Source organism: Hemiscyllium ocellatum, chromosome 3 (assembly GCF_020745735.1).
Source record: "Hemiscyllium ocellatum isolate sHemOce1 chromosome 3, sHemOce1.pat.X.cur, whole genome shotgun sequence".
Classification (NCBI taxonomy): Eukaryota; Metazoa; Chordata; class Chondrichthyes; order Orectolobiformes; family Hemiscylliidae; genus Hemiscyllium; species Hemiscyllium ocellatum.
Window position 1 is genome coordinate 58,983,365 of NC_083403.1, and position 27,010 is coordinate 59,010,374.

At 40.3% G+C, this 27,010-nt stretch overlaps 1 protein-coding gene across 1 annotated transcript in view; it reads right to left on the bottom strand.

The window, feature by feature from the left end:
- Positions 1 to 6,758: 6,758 nt before the first annotated feature.
- Positions 6,759 to 27,010, bottom strand: part of ufl1 (UFM1-specific ligase 1) — a 57,772-nt gene continuing 37,520 nt past the window's right edge. Inside the window, exons 12-19 of the mRNA XM_060820925.1 lie at positions 26,864 to 26,980; positions 20,365 to 20,485; positions 17,723 to 17,889; positions 14,670 to 14,800; positions 13,794 to 13,874; positions 10,604 to 10,689; positions 8,676 to 8,856; positions 6,759 to 7,212 (exon numbers count right to left, since the gene is read on the bottom strand). Coding sequence (XP_060676908.1) covers positions 6,988 to 7,212; positions 8,676 to 8,856; positions 10,604 to 10,689; positions 13,794 to 13,874; positions 14,670 to 14,800; positions 17,723 to 17,889; positions 20,365 to 20,485; positions 26,864 to 26,980 — 1,109 coding nt within the window. The 3' untranslated portion in view covers positions 6,759 to 6,987. The remainder of the gene's footprint in view (positions 7,213 to 8,675; positions 8,857 to 10,603; positions 10,690 to 13,793; positions 13,875 to 14,669; positions 14,801 to 17,722; positions 17,890 to 20,364; positions 20,486 to 26,863; positions 26,981 to 27,010) is intronic.

Consider the following 27,010-nt stretch of genomic DNA (forward strand, 5'->3'; position numbering starts at 1 on the left):
ATAGCCAAATATACAACCTGAAATTCAATAATTTAAACAATCCTTCTCCATACATTTAAGTTGTTTTCCTTGGTTAACAACATTGAAATAGCCAAGCTCTGTATATGGACCTCGAGATGTCAGTCCTGTATTTTTTTACTCAACCATGTACAATTAAATAAACAAAAAAAAAACCCCATAGTGCTGGAGTAATAGAGCAGCCATTGAGCAAAATAAAACAGGGTTCATCATTTGAGTGCAGTGACTCTGAACTTTGTCACTGTGAATACTGAGAACTGTCTCCGGATCCTCCTATTTCCTATTGTCAATTCTGATGAAGAGTCACTTGATTCAATATGCTAACTCTGATTGCTGTCAACAGGTGCTGCCAGACCTGTTGTGTTTCTCAGCATTCTGTTTTCATTTCAGATTTCCACTACCCGCAGTTCCCGGCCTTTATTTCCCCTTCCTCTCAATGTTACTCTCTTGTCTCAAGCACAGACCTTCAAACTCACTGTCAAAGATATTTTGATGAGGAGGTAGTGAATGAAAAGTGATGTACAACTGGTTTCTTTTAATCAAGATTCTATCATTGTAGCAAATGGGAAGGCAGATTGTCCGCATTTACACAAAACATCCACAAAGCATTTGAAGGCGGCATAGTGGCTAGCACTGCAATCTCGGGATGTGGGTTCAATTCCAGCCTCAGGCGACTGTGTGGAGTTTGCACATTCTCCCTCTGTCTGTGTGGGTTTTCTCCGGGTGCTCTGGTTTTCTCCCATAATCCAAAGGTGTGCAGGTCAGGTGGATTGGCCATGCAAAATTGTCCATAATGTCAGGCACATTAGTCAGGGCAAAGTGGGTCTGGGTGGGTTATTCTTCGGAGGACTGGTGGGGCCCAATGACCTGTTTCCATACTGTAGAGAATCTAATTTTACGCTGATGGTACTAATTGCAAAATTGCAATCTTGAAGGTACATGGACCTTATTGGGAACAACTCTTAAATAAACAGGCTCTGAATATCTGAAGATGACAACAGCAAAAACAAAATAAAACATTAGCCTTGGCAACAAATCAATTGTAAGGAAGATAACCCTAAAGTCGTAAGTCCATTTCTTGTGAAATGATACAATGTTTGAAAGTTTCTTTAAGTGCAGACTTGTGCAATGAAGAAATATAATTTAGGACTTCTGAAATGCTGTGTATATTTCCATAATTTTAATTTTGCTTACTGTGTAATATCTAAAATAATTAAAACGTCAGAAATACATTATGATGGCATGGCAGTAACAGCGACCTAACTTAACAAAGGGCAGATTTAGGAATTAAAGATTCCTGATTACAAGGAGTTGGAAAAGATAGGAACGGCCAAAAAGGTGCCATGGTGTTTCTGTTTTAAGGAAAACATTGCAGTACTTGTTGAAAAGTATATTTCAGAGGGTTTAAGAACAGAGTTGATTTGGCAGAGCTAAGGAGTAGTAAGAATGCAATATCGCTTGCTGTAATATACAGACCACGAGCGAGAGGAAAGGATATAGAGGAATAAACCTGCAAGGAAATTAGGGATGTGTAAACATCATAAATATAATTGGGGAATTTAATTACACATATATAGCCTGCATAGTGGTAGTCTAAGGGGCATCAAGAGACAGCATTTCTACATTGTGTACAGATATATTTCTGATGTGTCAGGTCCAACAAGAAAGGACGCACCGTTAGACCTGTTTCTTAGGATTGAGGTGGGCCGAGTAGGTAAAGTCACAATGGAGAAAGAATTAGGGGGCGGTGATCACTGGATCATAAAGTTTAGATGGTGGTAGAAATGTCAGTCCAGAGTAAGAATCAACTGGTGGAAACTGCTTCTAATGAGGCAGGAAAGAGTTGGACTGAGTGTACTGGAACCAAATGTAATGGGAAAACAATTGTTGAAAATAGGCTCCTCCAAATAGGAGAACATTTATTCATTCAAAAGGGAAGGATAGGAAAACAAATCAGAGCTCCTTGGATGACAAAGGAACAAGAAATGAAGTTCACAAAAATGTGTGACTGGGGTAGGTGCCAAATAGTAAATATAACTGAGACTGAACCTGAGTACAGGAGGTTTACAAAGTAAACCCCAGAATCAAAGAGGGATTATGAGAAAAAAACTGGCACCGAGCATAAAAGGAAATCCCAGCGTTTTCTATAAGCACATAGATAGTAATAGCAGTAAAAGAGTCATAAACTGAATAGGGCTGATTGAAAATAAAAAGAACTTGCACCAAAAGACATGGCTGAAGTGTTTAATGATTACTTTGAATCTACCTTCACATATAAGGCTGCCCAGGTCATGATAATAGAGGAGGAAATGGATTCATTAGAAGGGTTCATAATTGATTAAGAGGTATTAAATAAGCTGTTAGCATTTAAATATGATAAATCATTGAGACCAGATGAAATGCATCCAAACTTATTGAAGGAATTGATTGGAAATTCCGGATACACTTACAATTATCTTTCAATCTTCCAAGTTTCAGGATGGCTTGCCAAAGGTTTGCTGAACATTATACCATTGTTCTAAACAGGTGTAAAGATAGGCGCAGCAATTACAGACCAGTCAGTTTGTCTTCAGTGGTGGGATAACTTCAGGAAACAATGAATTAGGACAGAACAGGCACATGGAAAAACATGGCTTGATTCGGAAGAGTCAAGATGGATTTGTTAAAGTAAAATCTTTGGAGTTTCTTGAGTTAACAGAAGGGCTGATACATAAAGGCTGTTGATGTGGTGTGCATGGACTTCTAGAAAGGTGCTTGATACAGTGTCACAGAAAAGATTTGGGAAAGTTATGGATTACAGAATGGGCACTAGCAAGTTGGATAAAATTGGTTGAGGGATAAGAAACTGCAAGAAATTAATGGATATTTTTCTAGCTGGAAGAACATACATGGGGGGGGGGGTAGTTACTAAAGTGTCATTATTGGGACACTTGTACTTCCTGACATTACCATTTTGGGGTAATTTCAAAGTTACAAAAACCTTGGGACCACTGTAAGCGAACATTGAACACTTTGTTGGAGTGGCAGTATAGGTACCACATTAAGTTCAACACAGAAAATGAGAGGTGATATACGTTAGGACAAAGAACATGAAAAAACAGTACAAAAGAAAAAGTACTACTCTAAAGCATGTGCAGGAACATGCAAACTTGGAACAATACATAGATGTTATGAAAGTTGACCAAACACATAGAGAGAGCTATTAATAGAACATACAGTATTCTAGGCTTCATTAATAAGGACAGAGTAAAAGAGCAGGGAGGCTACAGTGAAGTTGTACGTAACTGGTTAGAACTCAGCTGCAGCATTGCTTACAGGTCTGGGCCTACACTACAGAAAGTTTGTGAATGCATTACAGAGTGAGAGTTTACAAGAATAGTTCCAGAGATGAGCCACTTCAGTTATGAGGAAGAACTGGAAAAGCTGTGACTGGTTTTCTCAGGGTAAGACCAAAAAAATCTTGAATAAAAATTTGCAAAATCATGAGAGGGTCTAGATAGTGGATATGGAGTAATTTTCCATTTGTAAATGGATCTTGACCCAGAGGGACAATCTGACTGTTTTGCAAAAGAAAAGTGATATGATTTTTTTAAAAAAAGGCTTAAAACAGCAAATACTTTGAGATTGGAATGCACTGCCTGGAGGTTTGGCAGAGTAGATTCAATTGAGGTGTTCAACACTGTTTCTCTTTCAATATATCATCCAACGGCCAGAGTAATAGGGAAAGGCAGAAGATTGACACTAAGTTCAAATGCTCAGACCCAAGGCAGACATGAATTCTGTGAGTCAAGATCTTAATTATTTCCAAATACAAATTGGAATTGATGGGTTTTCCCAATGAAGAATGCTAACAAAACATTTCCTGCATTGAAATTTTATTCAATATTTCAGCCATTTGCTGGCTAGTCTCAGAACCCAACAGTGTGTATAGTATCAGATTGGTAGTGTGATGCTCAGGAAATGAAAATGGTGTTTTAAAAAGTGATTTAAAACCTGTTGTATAATTATCATAACATTTAAAACTTAACAATTTTTACTTAACCACATTAGTTCAAAACCTTCATCACTTTTTGTTTTTGCTCTATTTGAGCCAACAGTACATGCTCACAGTTTGCAGACAGAGATGATTGTACAATTGTGCAGTGAAAAAAAAATGTAATGCACAAAAATTGCACCTTGAACATGAGCGATTAGTGCAAATAGCAAATCTTGTGTTATGTGGCTTATGTGCATGCATCATGAGTAAACTTTGTATTATTGACTCCCACCAGGTCTGCTCATTTTTACATCCACGATACAACAGATTTGAGTACTATGCAAAGCCTATTTGATTTATTATTGTACAATATGCACCGAGGTACAGTGAGAAGTGTTGTTTTGTATGCTATATCATCCAAAGATCATACCACACAAAGTGCATCAGGTTAGGAGAACAGAGTGTTGAAGTGTTATGACCACAGAAGAGGTGAGAGCGAGCAAGTGAGAGGGGTCAGCATTAACATTTGAGAGATCTGTCCAAAAGTCTGATAACGGTGGGGAAGAAAGTGGAAAAGTATATAACCGGCGTGGGAAGGATCTTTGACTATTATGTTGGTTACCTTCCTGACACAATGGGAAATACAGGTGGAGTCAATGGAAGGAAGGCTGGTTTGCATGATGGACTGGGCTGTGTTCACAACTTTCTGTAGCTCTTGCAATTTGGAAAGAGCAGTTGCCATACCACACTCTGACACTTCCAGATAGGATGCTTTTTTTTAATAATGATCTATGAAAATGGGTAAATGTGGACATGCCAAATTCCCTTATCCTCCTGAGGAAGGAGACGATACTGTGCATCAACATTTGTGAACCAGAATGAACTGTTGGTGATCATCACTCCGAGGAAGTTGGCCCTCTAAATCATTTCCACTTTAGCACTATTGATGCAAGGAATAGATTAGATTAGATTACTTACAGTGTGGAAAAAGGCCCTTTGGCCCAATAAGTCCACACTAACCCGCCGAAGCGCAACCCACCCATACCCCTACATTTACCCCTTACCTAACACTACCGGCAATTTAGCATGGCCAATTCACCTGACCCGCACATCTTTGGACTGTGGAAGGAAACTGGAGCACCCGGAGGAAACTCACGCAGACACGGGGAGAACGTGCAAACTCCACACACTCAGTCGCCTGAGGCGGGAATTGAACCCGGGTCTCTGGTGCTGTGAGGCAGCAGTGCTAACCACTGTGCCACCGTGCCGCCCACTGAAGATGCCATCTTCCCCACTTCCTGAAGTCAATGACCGGCTCCTTCATTTTGCTGATGTTGACGGAGACATTGTTGTCTTTATATCATGCCACTAAGCAGTCAATCTCTTTCCTGTATTCAGTCTTGTCATTGTTTGAGATTCCACCTACAGCAGTGGTGTTGTCATCAAACTTGTAAATGGCCATACGGTCACGAGTATATAAGTGGTACAGGGCTGAGGATGCAGCTTTCCGGGGCACTGGTGTTGAGGATGATGGTGGAGGAGGTTTTGTTGCCTATTGTTACTGACTGAGGTACAGAGGAACCTCAATTATCTGAAAAGATGAGCGGGCACTATTTCATTAGGATAATTGATTATTCAGTTAATTGATTCAATGCGTCTCATCAGGGGCTCAGAGTTTTCTGAAGTTTCCTTTTTCCTCACTCTGTTTGCCTTGCTCCCCCTCTCTGTCTCAGGGTTTGTTTCAGAGCACACACTTGTGTAAGGGACCTGCAGCATCACTGAAGCCTCCCGCTCCCCCCCCCCAAATCAGTTCAATGGAATTGACACAACGAGCGCGTGCTAAGTCTGCTCCCCGTTCAGAAGACGAGGCAGCATCACACTGTGCGTGAGCCCCTGCCCACCACTCCCCAACCCCATCCCAGTAGCCACAGGGTACACCTCTGAAGAATTTCAGGGAAAGTGTGGAGAGAGAGAAAGGGAGTATGCCTGGGCTCCCAGCTCAGCTGCATTTCAGTAAGCTGAGTTCATTTTTAACCATTGTAAACAAAAGACGCGATCAGTGTTGGAAACACCTCTTTGATGTAATGTTTCTATCGGGACCTTGAGATCTACTTCAGATAGTCCGAAATTTGGATAATTGAGATTTGGCTAATAGAGGTTCCTCTGTAGATGGAGCAGAAAGTTGAGGAACCAGTTACAGAAGGGAGAGCCGAGACCTCGGTCTCAGAATTTAGGCAGGAATTTATTTGAAATTATGATGTCGAAGATGAAGGTCTAATCAGTAAGTAGGAGCCTGATGTAATTATTTTTGTTATCCAGCTGTTCCAGGGATGAGCGTATGGGCAGGGAGATGGTGTCTGCCATGGACCTGTTGCGCTTGTAGGTGATTTGCAAAGGATCAAAGCAATTTGGTAGGCTGGGGTTGATGTGAGCCATGACTAACCTCTTGAAACACTTCATAATTATGAAGATCAAAGCCAGAGGCACTGGGTGTTAGTCATCGAGGCAAACTGCATGACTTTTCTTTGGCAACAGGATGATGGCAGTCTTCTTGAAACAGGTGGGGATTTCAGACGTTAAGAGTCTCCTGTTGCTAATTCTTTCTCCTTCAAGTTGAAAAAGTAGTGTATCCTTGGGCACAAACTACATATGGATGGCAATCCAAACTGGTCAGTACTTTAACTTTCAATTTGAATTGCTTGAATGCTTGTGTGTCCCCTTACTTCAAAAGTGCCCACTAATAAAGGAAAAACAAAGCTGTCTGTGCAGTTAAATGTCATTTGTTTTAATTTGAAAAGAAAGACTGGCAGATACAATCATTTTAATAAAATTAATCGATATCTTTTGAGTTACAAATGTAATTAAAAAAATCTAATCCAGCTCAGCAGTTTATCCCATGTTGCTGATACTGGTGGAATTTTTAAATCCATGAATGGTTAATGCAAACGTTGCTTAAGTATGGATCACTCCTCAAAACCCAATTTCAAATTACTTCACTCTTCAGTCAGGGAGGTTTTCCTGGATTTCAGAACAAGATCTTTGACAAATGGCGTTAATTCTTGCAGCTCCTTTCGAACAGTCTCTACATCATATTCACTCTCTTTCTCAACATTTTTGCATTCATCCGGGTCATCACCTCCCTGGCCTCCTTGTTTCTGCTGACCTACAAGTTGTTTCACTACTAGACCTTGGTACTTCAACAGGAGCTTGTACTGATCCTGTGCAAAAGAATAACCCAGATTATTTTTTTTTTAAATAACTTTTCCATCACAGTTACTTTTCTAACTGATTCATTGAGACATCTAAACTTTGATTAATACTTCCATGAGTTTTAACATTTTTTGCATCTAAAAATTGTGCAACACAACAATGTGGAAAATCGGTAACTTTTCAGTTGATTCCATCTATACTTCTCACTGTTTCAGGAAGGCAACAAACACAATTGACGAGCCATCCCACCCTGGTTATAATCTCTTCCTACCTCTTTCGTCAGGCAGAAGATACAAAAGATTAAAACACATGTATCAACAGATTCAAGCACTGCTTCTTCCCCACTGTTATCAGACTTTTCAATGGACTTCTCAAATTTTAATTTTAAGGCTGATCTCACTCAATGAGAGATTGTATTCTTTGCTCTGTTCTATAACCCTAATGCATTTTGTACTGTACAATCTGCCAGCACTACATTCAAAACAAAAACTTAGCTGGGAACATATGACAGTAATAAATCAAATTAAAATTAAAAAAGACTCAAAGCTTCAAACGGGATTCTAAATTGCTATATTTCCCAAATATGACTATCAGAAAAAGCCACATATTCACATCCTTGGCATTGGTTTAATTAAAATACTTGTTTCATGCCCCTGTTTACAATGGGATTTGATCCAAGATTGCTGTGAAGACAGCATCAACAATGCAAGCAGTTGGGCCAGAATTCAAGTTCCTACCTCGATATTATACACTGCTATGACCTAGAAAACAGTTTCAAAAGAGACATAATGGATTTACAAGATCAAAGATCAATTATGTCAACTCTATCCACTCTATCTGACATGAATTTACAATGGCCATTTAAACGAAACAGCAATCTCCGACTGGGAAGAGCAAGAAGCTAGTTCAATACGTTCAGTGAAGGTTGGGTGGAGTGACTTTAATGTCCTGTATTTGAGACTTGGTCATTCATGCTGCTTCAACATTGATTCCTCAATTTTAAGGAAGTGTGGAATGGAATGAGAAAATCCACTAAGCATGCTCACTGCATTAGTCCTGTACAAATTACACCATCTATTTATTTCTACACACATTGTCACTAATCCTTCAAGATTATCAAGCAATACTGAAAATATTCATCATCCCTGACATTTGAGCCAGTCAGCTCAAGAAATTCCATTGTAGCAAACAGAGGACAACTGTGTCTTACACACTGCTTCACGATCACAGGCTCCACACTCGCTCAACAGTCTGCATTCCCAGACTTAAAAACATATTATAAATTGAGGTATTAAAAAAAAACCTCCAATTGTTAATACTTTTCAGAATCATACATTAGCACTGTATCCATAAATTAAACTTGATTTGAATCTGTATTTAAAAACTGGTACACATGATCTAATTGTTTACACGTTAAACAATAACTGGTTTCTTTTAACACAGAACAGTTATGTTTAAGGTGACAAGTTACCTCCGGAATCTTGGTCATGAGGAACGTGATAATCTGTGGCACACATCTGCCGGGTGCATGAAGCATGTTGTGCGTCGACAGCTGGAACAGCAGAACTGATGTCAGATGCAAAACTAGTGCCGGCTCCTCAGTAGCCTTAACCTGTTCGAGTAATGCCTGTCTGTGCTGGAAAATGACTTGTCTACAGCAAGAGAGCATTTGGATAAAAGTTAGACAATGTTCCACACAGTCATTCAATGACACAGATTTTGAGAACTTCATCAACACTCAGGAGCCTCACATCATCCAAGACAGGATGCCAGGCAAATGACTATCCATTCACTCCCTTCACCACTGACACAATGTGACAGCACCTTCTAGAAGACACACTGAACAACTTACTTATCAAGGATCCTTCAAAAGCAGCTTCCAAATACATGAACTCTATCACTTATAAGAGCAAAGGCAATAGATTCCATCAACTGTACGTTCCTCTACAAGTCACATAACATGGTGAATTGGAAATATATTGCTATTCCTTCACTGGTACTGGATCAAAACCCATGAACTCCCTCCCTAACAACATTGTGGGAGTAACTATAGCCCAAAGACTGCAGAGTCACAGAGTGTACAGCACAGAAACAGACCCTTCGGTCCAACCTGTCCATGCCGACCAGATATCCCAACCCAATCTAGTCCCACCTGCCAGCACCCGGCCCATATCCCTCCAAATCCCTTTGATTCATATACCCATTCAGAGGCCTTTTAAATGTTGCAGTTGTACCAGCCTCCATCACTTCCTCTGGCAGCTCATTCCATACATGTACCACCCTCTGGGTGAAAAAGTTGCCCCTTAGGTCTCTTTTCTATCTTTCCCCTCTCACCCTAAACCTATGTCCCCTAGTTCTGAACTACCCCACCCCTGGGAAAAGACTTTGTCTATTTATCCTATCCATGCCCCTCATGATTTTGTAACCTCTACAAGGTCACCCCTCAGCCTCCAACGCTCCAGGGTAAACTGCTCTCGCCTATTCCACCTCTCTCTATAGCGCAAATCCTCCAACCCTGGCAACATTCTTGTAAATCTTTTCTGAACCCTTTCAAGTTTGACAACATCTTTCCGATAGGAAGGAGACCAGAATTGCATGCAATATTCCAACAGTGGCCTAACCAATGTCCTGTACAGCCGCAACATGACCTCCCAACTCCTGTACTCAATACTCTGACCAATACTAGAAAGCATACCAAACGCCTTCTTCGCTATCCTATCTACCTGCGACTCTACTTTCAAGGAGCTAGGAAAGGTTGAAGAAAATGGCTCACCAACACTTCAAGAGTAATTAGTGAGAGGCAATAAGTATTGCCCCTGCCAACACACAATCCAAGAACAGAATGAAATATTATTGATCTGTACTGAGTTTGTAATGCTGTGCAAAACCCGTAGGAACACAATCTTTTGAAAATATTATGGATGCTAAAAATCAACAACTCGAAAACTACTAAGTGTCAACGCCCTGAAATGTTAACTCTAATATCTGCAGCCGGTCTATTGAGCATTTCTAGCACTGGTTCAATTCAGACTTCCAGCATCTGCAGTACTTTGCTCCTATATTAAGAATTAACAGCAGAAATGTTAAGAAATTGCAAAACAATCAATTATTCTCTAAAGAAAACTAATCTGTTAGAGACATATATTTTAAAGTAGCTATGTTTTCCATAATATTCCAGTGCCTAGAACACAACTCAGAAAAACAACAGGAAATGCTAAAAATCCTCATCTAGTCAAGCATCATCTGTGGAAAGAGGAACAGAGTTAATGTCCCAGGACAACAATTCATCAGAATCATCAATTATACACGTGAAACTGTTCAAAACTACAATACTATTAACTCCAATAGTTAAGATTACAATTCCTAATCTATGTTTTTCTAATTCTTATTGAGTTTTACCTTTCTTTCTTTTTATCTCCCTTTTTGAGCATAATTCCACAGACTTCTGCCACACCATCCAATATGTTAAGGAATTCTTCTACACTCTTGACAGAAATGAAACAAAAGCAGTCAGTCAGTCAAGCCAATCTCATTATTCACTTAATGATAAAATCTCCTGCAGAAAGGTTCATCTTGTTTTAAATGTGCTGCCCAATTTAGTATTCCCTTTGATAGGTGCCCATTGCTTGTGGCTTTTTATGCTTCACCATGTACAAGATCAGGTTAAGATTGCTAGACTGGATCAAATGGCTTTCTCAAGTTTCCATTTGTGCAATTTTAAAAGCAACTGCATTTGCTGTTTGTTTAATCGGTTACCAAAGGGCCCAGGACAGTTTTGCTATGCCTGATTAACTCTGTAGTCTGACCTGGGTCAGTCCAAAAAACATTTTCTTGGCCATCGACAAAAGACACCTGCATACTGAGAGCTGGAGTTACTCTAAGTCAGCATCAACCCCAAGATACAGTCCTCTTTGATAAGTCTTCCTTAATATAATGGCCATTCCCCTCCAAAAACTAATTAATAAAAACTCTGATGACAGCCATGTTAAATTCCAGCATAGTTAATAAATTGTACTAAATAACTTACGCAGTAGAAATTAATCTTAGTTTCAGATCAGGAATAGCTGTTATGCAGCTGGCCAGAGTTAAGAACTGAAACTGGTCAGAAGTCCCATTTCCGTTAGGGAGACAGGTAATCACCACTACAAGTGCTATCTATGAGAAGCTCTGACATTAGATGTCCTTAACACGATTCAAAGGCAGTCAATGTTTTTAAACCAAGGTAACAATTAGGCTGCAGATGATTTATACTGAAATTTCTCACCACAGCAGGAAAGAAAATGAAACAAGTGCCCTAACTCTAGATTACTGTTTTGAAGACGTTGAAGAATTCAATACAAATAGGAATGTTCTCTTCCCACCAGGCAGTAGAAAGGTGTCGAGGTAAGTGCTCAGCAGCTGTCAGCATTAGGTAATGACATATCAGGCAATTCCAGGAGAGCTTTCATAATCTGAACAAGGTTGCTACTCCCATCTCAGTTATTTCATTACTTTCTACTTTACCATTCACAGGTGTTCCCTCTGCCTATAATCTTCACTCTGCTCACCATAAGCACACCTCACATTTTGGAAGGTCAAATATAGGTGGAAATTATACAGTGAATAGCAGAATCCTTAGGAGTACTGATATGCAGGGGGATTTGGGTATGCAGGTCCACAAAAAAAAACAGGTGGCAGCAGACATGGATAATGTAGTAAAAGATGCCTATGGTATGCTTGCCTTCATTGGAAGGGACATTGAGTAAAAGGATAAGCAAGTTGTGCTGCAGCTTTATAATTAAGCCACACTTGAAATATTGCATACAGTTCTGGTTACCACACCATCAGAAGGATGCGGATGCTTTGGAAGGGGTAAAAGTGAGGACTGCAGATGCTGGAGATCAGAGCTGAAAATGTGTTGCTGGAAAAGCGCAGCAGGTCAGGCAGCATCCAAGGAACAGGAAAGTCGACGTTTCGGGCAAGAGCCCTTCTTCAGGAGGGCTCATGCCTGAAACGTCGTCTCTCCTGCTCCTTGGATGCTGCCTGACCTGCTGCGCTTTTCCAGCAACACATTTTCAGCTTTGGAGGGGGTACCAAGAAAGGTTTACAGGATGTTTCCTGATATGGGGGACTTTAGCTATTAAGAAAGGTTGGCTTGGTTTTCACTGGAACGCAGGAGGTTGAGGGATGAACTGACAGAAGTTTATAAGATTGTGAATGGCATGGATAGAGTGGAAAGTATGAGGCTGTTTCCCAGGGTGGAGGGGTCAACTACTAGGGGACACAGGGTTTAAGGTGCAGGGGGTGGGGGGTGGAAAGGAATTCAAAATTGATGTGTAAAATAAGTTTTCCCCACAAAGGGTGGTGAGCACCTGGAACACGTTGCCAGAGGTGGTGGTGGAAGTGGGCACAATAGCAGTGTTCAAGAAACACCTGGACAAACATATGAATAGGAAGGTAATAGAGGGATACAAATCCTGTGAATGAAGACAGTTTTCGTACGGAAGGGCAAAGTATTTTGGCACAGGTTTGGAGGACCGAAGAGTCAGTTCTATGCTGTATTGTTCTTTGTTCTCACATTACTACCTTTTCATTCATTTCTAAACTTTGAGTTGCTTTCGTCAGTATTATTGCCTTCACCACTTCAAACCTCTGCCAACTAGTAGAAACTAGCACCCACCATGCTTCCTGCTTACAAATACTACCAGGGAACAGGGCAAGTGAGAGGGACTCAATATCCTCTATCCTCAGGAAGGATTGTGATGGAATTTGGTGTGTGTGTGGTTATGTATAGCATGGAAACAGACCCTTCAATCCACCTCATCCATGCCGACCACATTTCCTAAACTAATCTAGTCCCTTTTGCCAGCACTTGACCCATATCCCTTTAAATCTTTCCTATTCATATATCCATCCTGATGCTCTTTAAATGTTGTAATTGTACCAGCCTTTATCACTTCCATAAGCAGCTCATTCCATACACGTACTGCTCTCTCTGTAAAATAAGTTGCCTCTTAGGTCCTTATTAAATTTTTCCCCTCTCTTAACCTATGCCCTCTAGTTCTGCACTCCTCCACTCTAGGGAAAAAAACATCTTGCTTATTGACCCTATCCATGCCCCTCATGATGTTATAAACCTTGATAAAGTCATCCCTCAGCCTCCGACCCTCCACGTATAATAGCCCCAGCCTATTCAACCCCTCCCTATAGCTCAAATCCTCTAACCCTGGCAACATCCTTGTAAATCTTTTCTGAACACTTTCAAGTTTCACAACATCCTTCTGATAGGAGGGAGACCAGAACTGCACACAATATTCCAAAAGTGGCCTAACCAATGTCCTGTACAGCCACAACATGACCTCCCAACTGCTATACTCTATGCTCTCACCAATAAAGGAAAGCATACCAAATGCCTTCTTCACTATCCTATCCATTTGTTGTTGAAATCTTATACTCTTTTCACAAAGTACTTCTAACTCTACTGGTTAAATTGTTAGCCAGCTTGTGCATGGTACACTCCATGGAGAAATGATTGTGCAACTCAGCCCAACATAAGCCAAGGATATTTTTTTTTAAACTGAAAACAGTACTGAAGAGTCAAAAAACTTACTTTGCCATTCAGGGCATTATGAAGCTTTGAGAGGGGACCTCTAGTTTCTTCAGGCAGTTTTGCCAAGATTTTCAATCTGAGCTGAACATTAAAAGAAAATTCAGAATTCGCACAATTTTATCAGAAATCTGCATTTACATGAAATACAACTACCACCTGATACATCAAGGAGTGCTTCATTCATTGAAGCTCTACTTTTAAATAACCTCTGTGAAATAAGAGTAGACCATTCAGCCCTCGAGTTTGCTCCCCCAGTCAATAAGATCATGACTGATATGTTTGTGCTGTGAATTCCATAGTCCATTTACACCCAATCACCTCTGATTCCCTAACAAGAATCTAGCTCACTCTGCCTTAAAAATATTTATTGACTTTGTGTCCACAGCCTTCTAGGGCCTTAAGTTCCAAAGGTGCAAAGTTCTTATCGAAAAAAATTGTCCTGGCTTCTGTTCTGAAAGGACAACTCCCAACTGTAAGACAGTGATATGCGGTTTTGCCACAGTAAGGCAAAACTTGAAGCAAACAGCTGACTTAAAACAAAAATCAATAATTCTGGAGAATAGTGTCCCTATATTAGTACCAGCACTTAATTTGCAAAGCTTGTGTTGCTCAACAATTTAATCTTTGTGCTTTAGCTTAACAAAATGTTCAAAACAATTTCGCACATTTCACCAAGTTTAGAAAATACAGAGCCTTTGAAATTGCTGATTGAAGATTTCTTGAAAGCTACCCTTAAAATTACTGTAATTGTGGACCAACCTCCCACAAATGATAATGACAAACAACAATGACATTTGAGAAAATGTAAACTTTAACCTAGCTAAGTGGAAGAAGCAAGAATAATAATATTTTACACAGTAACTCAGCTCTCCATACCTCAGGGGTTATTGTAGTGTAGGTTTTCACTGCCATCATCAAGTCTCCAGCCAAGAAGTTGAAAAGAAGATTTGAAGTATCCGTACAAATTGTCTTCAATAAATGCTTTCCTAGTTGAACGTGTGTATCATCTAAAACATTCAAGAACATTATTTGCTTAGGTGGAAAATTAACAAAGGGAACACCATTGGGCAAATGTGGTTGTCAAGCACATGTTGATTCATTGCCAAATTCTCAGCACATCACAGTAGGCTAACATCTGTACTTCCTGAATGCACAGCGTACTGGTCACTGCACTAATTCAAAACAAAAGCTTGCTGTGAAAAGTTGATATCAGGTTTACAAATATGGAAATACCAAGTGTACACATAAGCTAATCAATAAATGTAACCATTCACATAAATATGACAATTTCCACTGCAGACTGAGCTGGGATAATGAAGCAAAGACATAAAATTATGAAAATACTTAGAAGGTTCAGGATCTGTGGAAACAGAGCAAACTGGTTGAATTTTCATACTGGGATCAAGAATGCCTGGATGATGTCAGTTTCCCAATTTACCTGCTCACCTGATCCTAAAAACAAAACATTACAGTTTAATAGCTAAATCCCTATAAGGTGGAACTGATTGGGTTGTTCAACACAAAACTCAGCATGGACCTGACAGACCAAAAGGCCCTTTTGGCACCATATTGTCTATGAATCCAAGTCTATTATATGCACTAAGTCAAATGCTTTTTGAAGGTCTACATTAACAAGATTAACTGCAGAACCCGCAACCATCTCCATTAGTTCAAGTCATTTGATGAAAAAGGTGGTGGATACCAAGCAGGACCAAATTCAAGAGCAATTTTACTTCCTTTATCTATGATTGTTGAAGTCAATCACACTGTTCCCATTCCACATCTGCCTTAGATCCGTATTGGTAGTATAGTCAGATTCATTCATTCATTTGTGACGTCCTTGATATATAGAGTCAAAGTACTTTGACCAGGTCGGTTAGCCAGCTGGCTTGTTATGTAAAGTGCAGCCAACGGGATGGGTTCAGTTCCCCCACCCGTTGAGGCTATCATGAAGAACTGTCCTATACAACTTCCTGATGAAGGGCTTATGCCCGAAACGTCGAATTTCCTATTCCTTGGATGCTGCCTGACCTGCTGTGCTTTAACCGGCAACACATTTTCAACTATACAACTTCACCCCTTGCCTGAGATGTGGCGACCTCCAGGCTAAACCATCACTAGTTATCTTGCTCTCTCATGACAGAGCAATACTACGATCTGGTAAGACTATGGCCCAAGTACTTTCAATTTTTACTAACTGAGCCATTACATTAAATTTGCACAATGTTACACCACGAAATCATTTTGATGCTTACATGCTGCAGCATGAATTAGAGTCATAGAGATGTACAGCACGGAAACAGACCCTATGGTTAGAACTTGTCCATGCTAACCAGATTTCGCAACCCAATCTGACCTCAGTTGCTAGCACCCAGTCCGTATCCCTCCAAACCATTCCTCTTCATATACCCATCCAGATGCCTTTTAAATGCTGCAACCGTACTAGCCTTCACCACTTCCTCTGGCAGCTCATTCCATACATGCACTGACCTCTGCGTGAAAAAGTTGCTCCTTTTATATCTTTCCCCTCTCACTCTAAACCTATGCTTACTAGTTCTGGACTCCCCCACCCCAGGGAACAGACTTTATCTATTTATCCTATCCATGCCCCTCATGATTTTATACATCTCTACAAAGGTCACCCCTCAGCCTCCAATACTCCAGGGAAAATAGCCCCAGCCTATTCCACCTCTCCCTATAGCTCAAATCCTCCAATCCTGGCAACATCCTAGTAAATCTTTCTGAACCCTTTCAAGTTTCACAACATCTTTCTGATAGGATAGAGATCAGAATTGCATGCAACATTTCAAAAGTGGCCTAACCAATGTTCTGTACAGCCGCAACATGACCTCTCAACTCCTGTACTCAATACTCTGACCAATAAAGGAAAGCATACCAAATGCCTTCTTCACTATCCTATCTATCTGTGATTCTACTTTCAAGGAGCTATGAACCTGCACTCCAAGGTCTCTTTGTTCAGCAACACTCCCTAGGACCTTATCATTAAGTGCATACGTCCTGCTAAGATTTGCTTTCCCAAAATGCAGCGCCTCTCATTTATCCAAATTAAATTCCATATGCCACTTGTCAGCCCATTGGCCCATCTGGTCAAGATCCTGTTGTAATCTCAGGTAACGTTCTTCGCTGTCCACTACACCGTCAATTTTACTGTCATCTGCAAGCTTACTAACTATACGTCTTATGCTCACATCCAAATCATTTATATAGATGATGAAAAGTAATGGACCCAGCAATGATCCTGTGGCAGTCCACTAGTCTCAGGCTTCCAGCCTGAAAAACAACCCTCCACTACCACCCTCTGTTTTCTACCTTTGAGCCAGTTCTGTATCCAAATGGCTAGTTCTCCCTATATTCCATGAGATCTGCGACAGAATTGTGACAGAAAACAGTGCTGAAAATATTAGACCTTGGAAGAGAAGTAGACAACTCAAACCCTTTAATTTGGTCTATCATTGAATGAGATTGTGCTGATTTTATATCCCTGAACCACAGTTTCCTGCCTTTTCTCCACACAATCCTTGAATCCCTTAACAACAAGAACCTGTCTATTTCAAATTCAAATTTACATAATGATAAAACCTCTACAGCCTTCTGCAGTAAATAACTCCTCAGATACGCTACTCTCAGAAGAAATTTCCCATCTATGTCTAAATGGGCAATTCCTCACTCTGAGGGAAGGTTCCACCATAATTCTCACATCATCACCATGATGATCAATTACAGGACAACAATCCAGTTTTTACAATAATGATGTGATGCAGAACAATACCAGGACAGTCACTTGAAATGATTCACTCTATTACCTTATTACAGAAATCATCAGTGGAAACGTTATCACCACCAAACCCAGTGTTGCAAGGGAACTCAACTGGAAACACATTTTAACATTATCAAGGCATGGTATTTACCTGGAAAAAGTTTGGCTCCTTTCTCAAACAATCTTATATTGTTATGAAAGTTCGATACTTCCTCCTGCAGTTCTTTTACAGTCTTTTTTCTATTGGCTCCTGATGCAGAGGTGACAGTGGATAAGAGTACTGAATGTAACACTTCCTGATAGCTTTTATTTAAAGGTCTATTAAAAGAAAACATATTGTAAATGTCATGTTACAAAGGTGCATCTATTTAGGAAGAATACATATAATTACAAGCTGGTACATTTCATTCTCACTTTAATCAGGAAGGTATGACAAAAAGACTTTCTCAAACAGCATTAAACAAAATGTACAACATAGTCAGTGGGTAAAACTACTGATATAACATCATGCCAAATTTGAGCAAATGATCCTCATATTTGGAGGCTGTCTCACAAATTCAAAGATCATGAGAAAGTCTGTGGGTTATTTTACAACAAATACTATTTTTGATTCCTTTATGTGTGATCAAAGTCTCAATATCTGGGTACACAGTATATAACGTTCTCTTACTAGGACTCTTCCAGTTACAAATCACATTCAAAGGAGAATTATACCTCTCTCTACACTTGGGCAAGGGTGGTGAGTGTAAGACAGGGACAGAGAATGAGTATGGTAGGGTGTCTGTGCACATTTGTTTTTGCCGGGGTGGGGTGGGGGGAGTAAAGATGTGAAGAGAAGGTACTCAAAGTAGAAACAAATGTTCTCCCCTTTCCAGTTGTGTTAAAATTTCAAAATCTGCTTTTTCAGGATTTTACAACCGCTGGAGTCAGTTGGAAGCATCATACACAGATACAAATCAAGGACCCAGAACTTTGGTAGGGCCTCAAAGTATGTTAGCCTGGAGAGTGGAGAACCGTAGCTGTCACACCAGCAGCTACAAACAGCTCAGACAACAAAACCCTTTGTTTAATAGCATGTTTGGTAACTTATACTGGTTCCAGGTCAATTTTTTTCAATTCTCACCCTTGCCTTTAGATTGCACTATTGCTTGCTCCATTATAGCTCTGCCATCTCCTTCAGCTCCCCATGATCATTTCATTCTGGCTTTGAGAAACCTGGGTTTCAAATCATTTCACCATTGGCAACTATGCTTTCAGCTGCCTAGGCTGGTGCTCTGGAATTTCCTTCATAAACCTCTCTGCCTCACTCTCTCCTCCTTTCAGATTATCCTTTTTTCTGACAGCTGTTATGTCACCTAATATGGCTAGTTGCTGAATTCTCCTGTGTTTTGCTATGGTAAAGAGGCTATAGCCTCTTGTTGGGGAAAGAGACGGACTCCGAGGCACACAGAGAATGCCCGATCTTCTATATCTGAAAAACTTAATTCCTAACCAACATCAGCAGTGAAGATGGAGGTTAAAGGGGAAATTGAAATAAAATTCTGTTATATTTATTTGAAGGGTAAAAGTGAGGACTGCAGATGCTGGAGATCAGAGCTGAAATTGTGTTGCTGGAAAGGCGCAGCAGGTCAGGCAGCATCCAAGGAGCAGGAGAATCGACGTTTCGGGCATGAGCCCTTCTTCAGGATTCCTGAAGAAGGGCTCATGCCCGAAACGTCGATTCTCCTGCTCCTTGGATGCTGCCTGACCTGCTGCGCCTTTCCAGCAACACAATTTCAGCTCTATATTTATTTGAAGCCTAGTACAGTCAGCTGTTATATCTTTTGTTAAACATGAATTGGCAGTAACACAATTGGTAAACAGAGAACGCTTTTTAAAAACATGAACTTGTAAAACATGTGTTGGCGAGAAAGCAATCAGATCACCAACACTAAGTGTGATTTGTATTGCATGAGGCTTGTTTAGCGCGGGGTCACACAGGAAGATGACTATCGCATTATAGAAGAAATGACTGTATTAAAAATGATGCATCACTCCCAGGTAAATGATCGGAAAACCACAGGTAAAGACTCATGTAAATTTTTAGACAAATTTCTACACTGCATTGCTACACATGATTGAGACTGCAGTGTCTTTTTGCTTGAAGAACAATTCATTAAGTGTCTAGCTGATATTCAACAGCGGTTATACATTTCGTAAACTGGATTCAATCAAGGAAGGAGAACACAATGGTGAACTGGGTGGAATGGTCAACTTCGCACATCTCAAAAGTAGAAAAATCATCTGTCCTCATGAATTTATAGAGACAGATACTGTCAAATCAATTTACAATTATAGGTGATCAGTCAACAACTGCAATTGTGAGATTCAACAAATTATGAAAAAATTTGTTCACCAAATAAACTGGAAACAAATTTTGTATTTAGTTAAAATGGAAGTGACCTGCGCCAATTAGCAATTTTACTGCAAAATCTATTACTCCTCAGCTTGCTTAGTGCAACAACTTACACTTGCATCTTTATTGCAAATGCTTTGAACATGAATTATAAATGTTATGTGCACTATGTGAAGAACAAAGGAGCTCTTTTGGGTCTTGGTCAATATTTATTCTTCATACATCATCATTTTTTTTAAAAAAAAGATTAGTCATTTACCTTACTGTGGTATGTTTGATTCTGCTATGAACAAGTGATCTAGCATTTGCCCGTATTTTACAATACACTTCAAAAAGTACTTGTTTATATGCTGTGAGATATTCTAAGGTCATGAAAGGTGCTACATAAATTACCTTACCTAATCAAATGTTCTGCAAGCTCACATATCATTTCCTCTGGACAGTCTTGAAGATGACTCCTTAAAATATCTTCAATTTCTTCCTGTGCCATGAAAATTACCTCCTTTTGTTTGAGTTTACCTAACAAAGGCAGATAGAAACATTTCAAAACACTATGCCAAACTGTAGCAATACAGGCAACCCCTGGTTTGCAGACAGGCTCTGTTCAGGAGTGTGTTCACAAGTCAATTTGTGCACAACTTGAAACACAATGCAGGACAAAAGAAAATAGACATCCGTAAGTACAGGAAACATTCATATGCCGGATATTTACACACTCCTGAATGGGATCGTATGTGTTAAGTTGGAAGTCTGTAAATTGAGAACCCTGCTTCTTTGGTTTTGATTTCCTCAAAACATGGTAAATCATTGTTGTGCTTTCAGCTTCTCAGTAATTTTGATTTATAGATACATGGTTCTGCTCTGTACTACACCATTAAAATGTAACACATTCTGCAGACACAAACAAACAATAAAACATTTCCCAGAATGAAAATAACTTTAGCTTATTTCTAGATATGTAGGAACACTGGCCCACTACACGCTAACCTATTTGTTGGTTGAAATCAGCATTATTTGGAAGCAGATCTCACATTCACTTAAAATATCACCTTTCTTTCATACAGTTCTCAGGGTTAAAGAGTGTTTTCAGATGAGTAGGATGCAAACAGCTGAATGGTCCAGATTCTTTAAAGTGTCTTCAGTTTCTGCTTGTGCCATGAACATTATCTCCCTTCGTGTATGAATTGCCTAGAATTAACAATTTCCCTCTATATACTGAAATTAGGCAAAGGCACAACAGAAAGGATAGTGAAGTTTTTTGATAATAACATTAGGAGGATGACAAAACCATCCAAGTTAAAAAATAGAAGCCAAGAGAGCAAAAACACATCAGTGGGATGGGATGACGAATGCAGTTCAACACTGAGAAGTGGGAAAGTGACAGTGAAAATAAAATCTCAATATTAGCAGTAATTTATAAGAGTAGACATCCAGAGTGATCAAGCAATATCAATTTTTTTTTGTAAATAACTTTATTAGCAAATTCTTTTTAACTTTACAAATATATAAAATTATCGAAAAATACAATAACAAATATCAGCATAATTAAAAAGAAAACAAAACACAAATTACTATACAACTACTGTCTACTAACTTACCCTATAATACAAAACAAACCCTAACACTGTGCAATAAAACAAGTAAATAACTAATAATCAAAAAAAAAAGCAAAAAAACTACAAAAATACAAAACAGCTATGCTCAGTGCAAAGCTCCCAAACAAAGCAACGGGAGCATTGTATATATACCTGTAGTAACTCAGGAGACCCCCTCCAGGGCCCAGGGCTTGACAAACCTAACCATCCTGGTTAAGCAAACACCCTAGTTAAGATAACTGACAAAGCTATATCCAAATATCTCAAGTAGGGCTGCCATGTCTTAAAAATGTCTGTTGTGTGGCGCACTATGTTTGTAAAAATGTCTAAGGGAACGTGCTCCACAATTAATTTCTGCCATCCCAGCAAGGTTCTCAGACACCCAGTTCAACAGAATATTCTTCCATGCACAGTATGCAAGAATATTAAATAGTTTCTTCCCATGCCCGTCTAAAGATGGTAAATTCAGTAGACCTAACAGGAGAGATATCGGGTCTACTTTGACTTCAGTCCTCAATACCCTCCCTATCTCTCCCGCCACAGCACTCCAATAAACACGGAGCCTGTGACATGTCCAGAAGCAATGGGTAAGAATTCCCACACTTATTTTACATCTGGGACACACTGAAGATGCCCTTTTTAAAAATTTCGCCAGATGATCAGGTGCCAGATGAGCCCTGTGCAGAACTTTTAACTGCGTAGTGCATGTCCTGTTACAGATTGAGATCTTTCAAGCATTCTCCTAGATGTTCTCCCATGTTTCAGAAGAGAACTCCACTCCTAGCTCTTGCTCCCAGACCTCACATAACCGATTAATATCCTGCCAGACCCTGTCACCCAGCAAGCGACAGAGGCCACTAACAGAAAGGGTGCTTGTGGAACATAGCAACAACTTCTGCTTATTGGACTTTTAGGGCTTAGTAAGAAGCATAGTCTTCTTCTGGATGAAATCCCTAACCTGAAACAAACGGTAAAGATCTCTGCTGGCAACCCGTATTTGCAGCTCAGTTGCTCAAAAGACATCATAACCTCCCCCTCAAACATGTCACTTAAACCAGAAACTCCTCTCACTGCCCATAGTTTGAACCCTGAGTCCATCATCCCTGGTCAGAACACTGGCATGCCAACTATAGGCGTAAGTGGCGAAGTCTTGGAAAAGTAACCCTCACTCTGATGCATCGCCCTCCATGCCTTGATAGTATTAATGACAATGAGGTTCTGGCAGTGGTCCATAACTGTCCCCATCTTATCCATGAACAACAGGTTAATAAGAGGACCTTTGCCTGGGAGGCCTCAATATCTAGCCATATTGAGCTGCCCAATCACAGACAAAGGACAGCAAGGAACTCAAGTGATACATCCTGATGTCTGGGAAATCAATTCCTTCCCCTCCTTGAGGCAACTGCAATTTAGAAAGTTTGATGAGGGGCCGTCCACAAAGCCAGATTAGGGAACCAAACCATCCCATAAGCTTCCGCAGCGTTGACCTGGGAAACATTATAGGGAGCATATGCATGGGATAAAGCAAACGAGGAAGACCATTCACCTTAATGAGAGATATTCAGCCCAGCCATGAAATTGGAAGAGCCTCCCATCTCTGGAGATCTTGCCTAATATTGTCGAGCAAGTGAGCAAAGTTAATCCGAAATAACTGAACTTGGGGGTAATAAAATGCCTAGGTATCAGAATCCTGACCGCGACCACTTAAAAGGGAATTTAGGGCCATCTTCAACTTCTGGCACATCTTTAAGGTTCCCCAAAGGCATAGCCTTCGATTTTGCAAAGTTAATCTTATATCCTGAAATAGCCCCAAATGAATTGATACATTGTATCAAAGGGGGTACAGAGGTGATCGGGTTTGATAAAAACAGAAGGACATCATCAGTGTACTGTGTAATTTTGTGTGCTCCCACTTCCGGAGCGGTTATGTGGACGTTCTGACGAATGGCCTCTGCCAGCGGCTCTATCACCAACGTAAACAATAATGGTGAGAGGGGGCAGCCTTGCCAACTACCCCTACTAATCCTCAAATTTCCAGACTTCACCCAGTTAATGACTGCGGCCAGAGGGTGGTGATATAAAACCTCCAGCCACCTAGCAAAAACCCCACCCAACACGAACTGTTCTAAGACATAAAAAAGATACAGCCATTCCACCCGGTCAAATGCTTTCGCTGCATCTAAGGAAATCACCAACCGCTGAATTGATCGTTGCTGACAAACTTGGACCATCAGATCCAAAAGACAATTAAAATCAGGCCAATCCCCTTCTTTTAGTAGTAAAGGATGAAAAGAATACCCGATCATGACCTCCTGTTGTAACTTTAGGTGTTCCTCATCATCAAGATGGGTTTCCTGCAACAAAGCGATGTCAACCCTTTCCCTCTTAAGGCTAGAAAGCACTTTTTTCCTTTTAACAGGCGAATGACTTCCCTTGATATTTCAGGTGTACCATTTAATAAGACACTTAGCCATATCTCCTTTCAGAGATCCTTGAACCCCTCAGAGGGAGAACCCTGCTTACAAAGCACCGAGCACAAGTAAATAAAGACTCAGAGTCGAAGAACGACATATACAAAAACGACTCTACCATAACTATAAACAACTATTACTACCAAAAAAACTACAAAGAAAACCATCTATAAAACCTTGAATGGAAGACTCTTCACCCTGCCCATAAGGGGGAGGGGGGGGCACGCACCCTACCCATCCCCTCCTTCAAAAACCTGGACTGTGCCCCAGCCTTAGACCAGAAAATAAAACAAGATGATCATCCTTAAATCAATAGAAAAAAATCAGGATAAGCACTCCCTGGCTTTATGTCACCCCTACTTGTGACTAAGAGAGAAACAGAATAAACTAAAAAAGGGGGAGAGACAACAAAGAACATCCACAAAATTTCCCATCAGAATATCCAGTTATTAAAAAATAGGAACAACTTATTCCAAAGCTTTTCTCCCCTTTCCAAAAAATTATTAGGGAGAAAGAAAGGAATAAATAAAAAGGAATGGAAAACAAGGGGAAAGAAGGAAAAGAGAACAAACATTAACCGTATTGTTCAGGCCAATCCATCTATTTTAACGTGCCTACAAAGTTTTTAGCTTTGTCTGCTGAGTCAAATGTATAAACTGAGTCCTTGTGACTGAAACAGAGCACTGCGGGGTATCTCACGGAGTACTGGATGCCCAGGTTCCTCGGCCTCTTTTTAATTTCATCGAAGGACTTCCTCTTTTGAATTAAAACTGCAGAGAAACCCTGGAAAAACAGGATTTTGACCCCTTATACAGCAGTGTCTGTGGATCATTTCCCAGTAATCTAGAAGCTTCTATCACTTTTTGCTTGTCCTTATGAGTGGATGTGTACTAGGATCGGGCGGGGGCACTACACTAGCTCTGACCTGTGTACTGTAACCCGATAGGCCCTCTATTCCTGAGATGCTGCCTAACCTGCTGTGCTTTGACCAGCAACACATTTGCAGCTGTGATCTCCAGCATCTGCAGACCTCATTTTTTACTCGAACCTTTTAATCTGTAGCCTGCCGGACTCGACGTGAAGGCCCAAAAACTTCGGCAGCCAGCTTTTAAAGAAGCTGACTGCCTGATCATCTTCCTCACCTTCATGGAGCCTGGCGATTTGGAGATTTATCATCTGATCTCAATTCTCGAGGTCATCAATATGGTCTCGCAAGGCCCACACCTCTCACTCCAGCACCTGAATCCGACTGGATGAGGACTCCATCGCAGCTTCCGAGGCCTTAGTTCGATCCTCCACCTCCTCCAGCCTCTCCCCGAGGCCCTGGAACTCCTGCTCATGCTTCTGCAGCATGGATGCAATAGATTGGACCTGGGCATGAATCTCCCCGCAGATCTCCTCAATCACAGCCGCAACTTAAGTCTCTCCATCACCGCAGCTGATTCCTGGGAGTCTCTCAGGTCTCCGGAGGGGGTGGGGGTGGGGACAGGAGAGGCTGCTGTTGCTGCTGTCTCTGGTATGCCTGGTGCTGCAGGAGAGTGTCCTCCCTGCTTCTATTTGCTCACTCCTTTTTCCCTTTGGCATCCTTCCCACTCCCAAATATGTTCTGTAAGGTTTTAAACTAATAATTCCACCACATAAGTAGGCCAGGGATGGCATAAGTATGCCTTGGCCGTTAGGCAGAGCTGTCCACAGCAGTTCTACAGAATCGCTGCCATCTTGCCGAGTCCTCCAAAATTATGTTTAATTTGGCAGTCAGCAAAGGTTATTAAAGAACAAGTGGAGTTCTAAGTTTCAAACAGACTATTTGAACATAAAAGCAGAGATTTTATACTGATATTTAAAAACAGTATTGGCTTGGTCAAAGGCTGAACTACGTACACTTACATCCGTCCAATTGATGGAGATTTAGTGAGGTGAGAGATAAGTATTGCATGAATTCACCAAAGTAATATTAGGGTTTTATTAAATGAAATAAATCTTCAATAAAAGTTAAGGAGCCAAGCAATAACAGTATTTCAAACTTGTGGAAGGATCTTAAAAAGACAAAATTAAATAGTGTTAAAAATATTTCTTGATCTACCAACAGGTGGGGAGCAATGGGGATAAGCAAGAAAATGAGAAGGATGAAGGGAAAAGGCAATAACTTTCATGCACAGGGTATTTACAACAAGCTGTGTTTTGCTATAGTAATAAGTCAGAGAAACAATCATTATCTCAAAAGGAAGTACTAAGAAGATTAGAAGAAAGAATGAGGAAATAGAAATAGAATGAGAAAGGTGCAGTAGTAGTGTCAGCCCAGTTTGGATGTGATGGGCTTAATGGGTTGCTCTTAGGTCATTATTTCCAGTTTTTTAGGACTACATTTTCATCAGGGTCAACGTAAACTATAAGTGGCAGTATTTAAATTTATTGTAACAATATCAGATAACATTCAGCTATTCCACATTACACCCCATGTTCTGAGGTGGTAAAGAGTCGCAATGGCAGCCATGTAACAGAAAGGCAGCTTGTGGGGAAAACAGATTTAGGATCCTGGATAATTCATCCATATAAGATGATACAGCTATAAAATCACTGTCACTGACATTGATGGAAATCCATGACCTTAGAATCTAACTGCACAATTTTGTGTTCCTCAACAAAAAAATTATAATTATGCATTAATATCACGCAATATTGACTTTCTTTTAAGTTTCAACAGACAGAGCATAAATCATAGCTGTGCAATCTTAGTAAGCAATTTTAAGCAACCAAAACAGTGATTGTATTACTTTGTTAAATTAAATATCAAAAGCAAATCACTAAATTAATCTGTTTTAAGAACATACTTGTAGTAGACATCTCTTCATCACTATCTTCATCTCGCTTTCCCTTCTTCTTGGTTTTTCTAGTCCTGATTTCTCGAGCATTACCGCCACCTCCTGCTCGGATACTTCCAGCGCCCTCTAATGGAGAACAGCAAAACACAGATACTG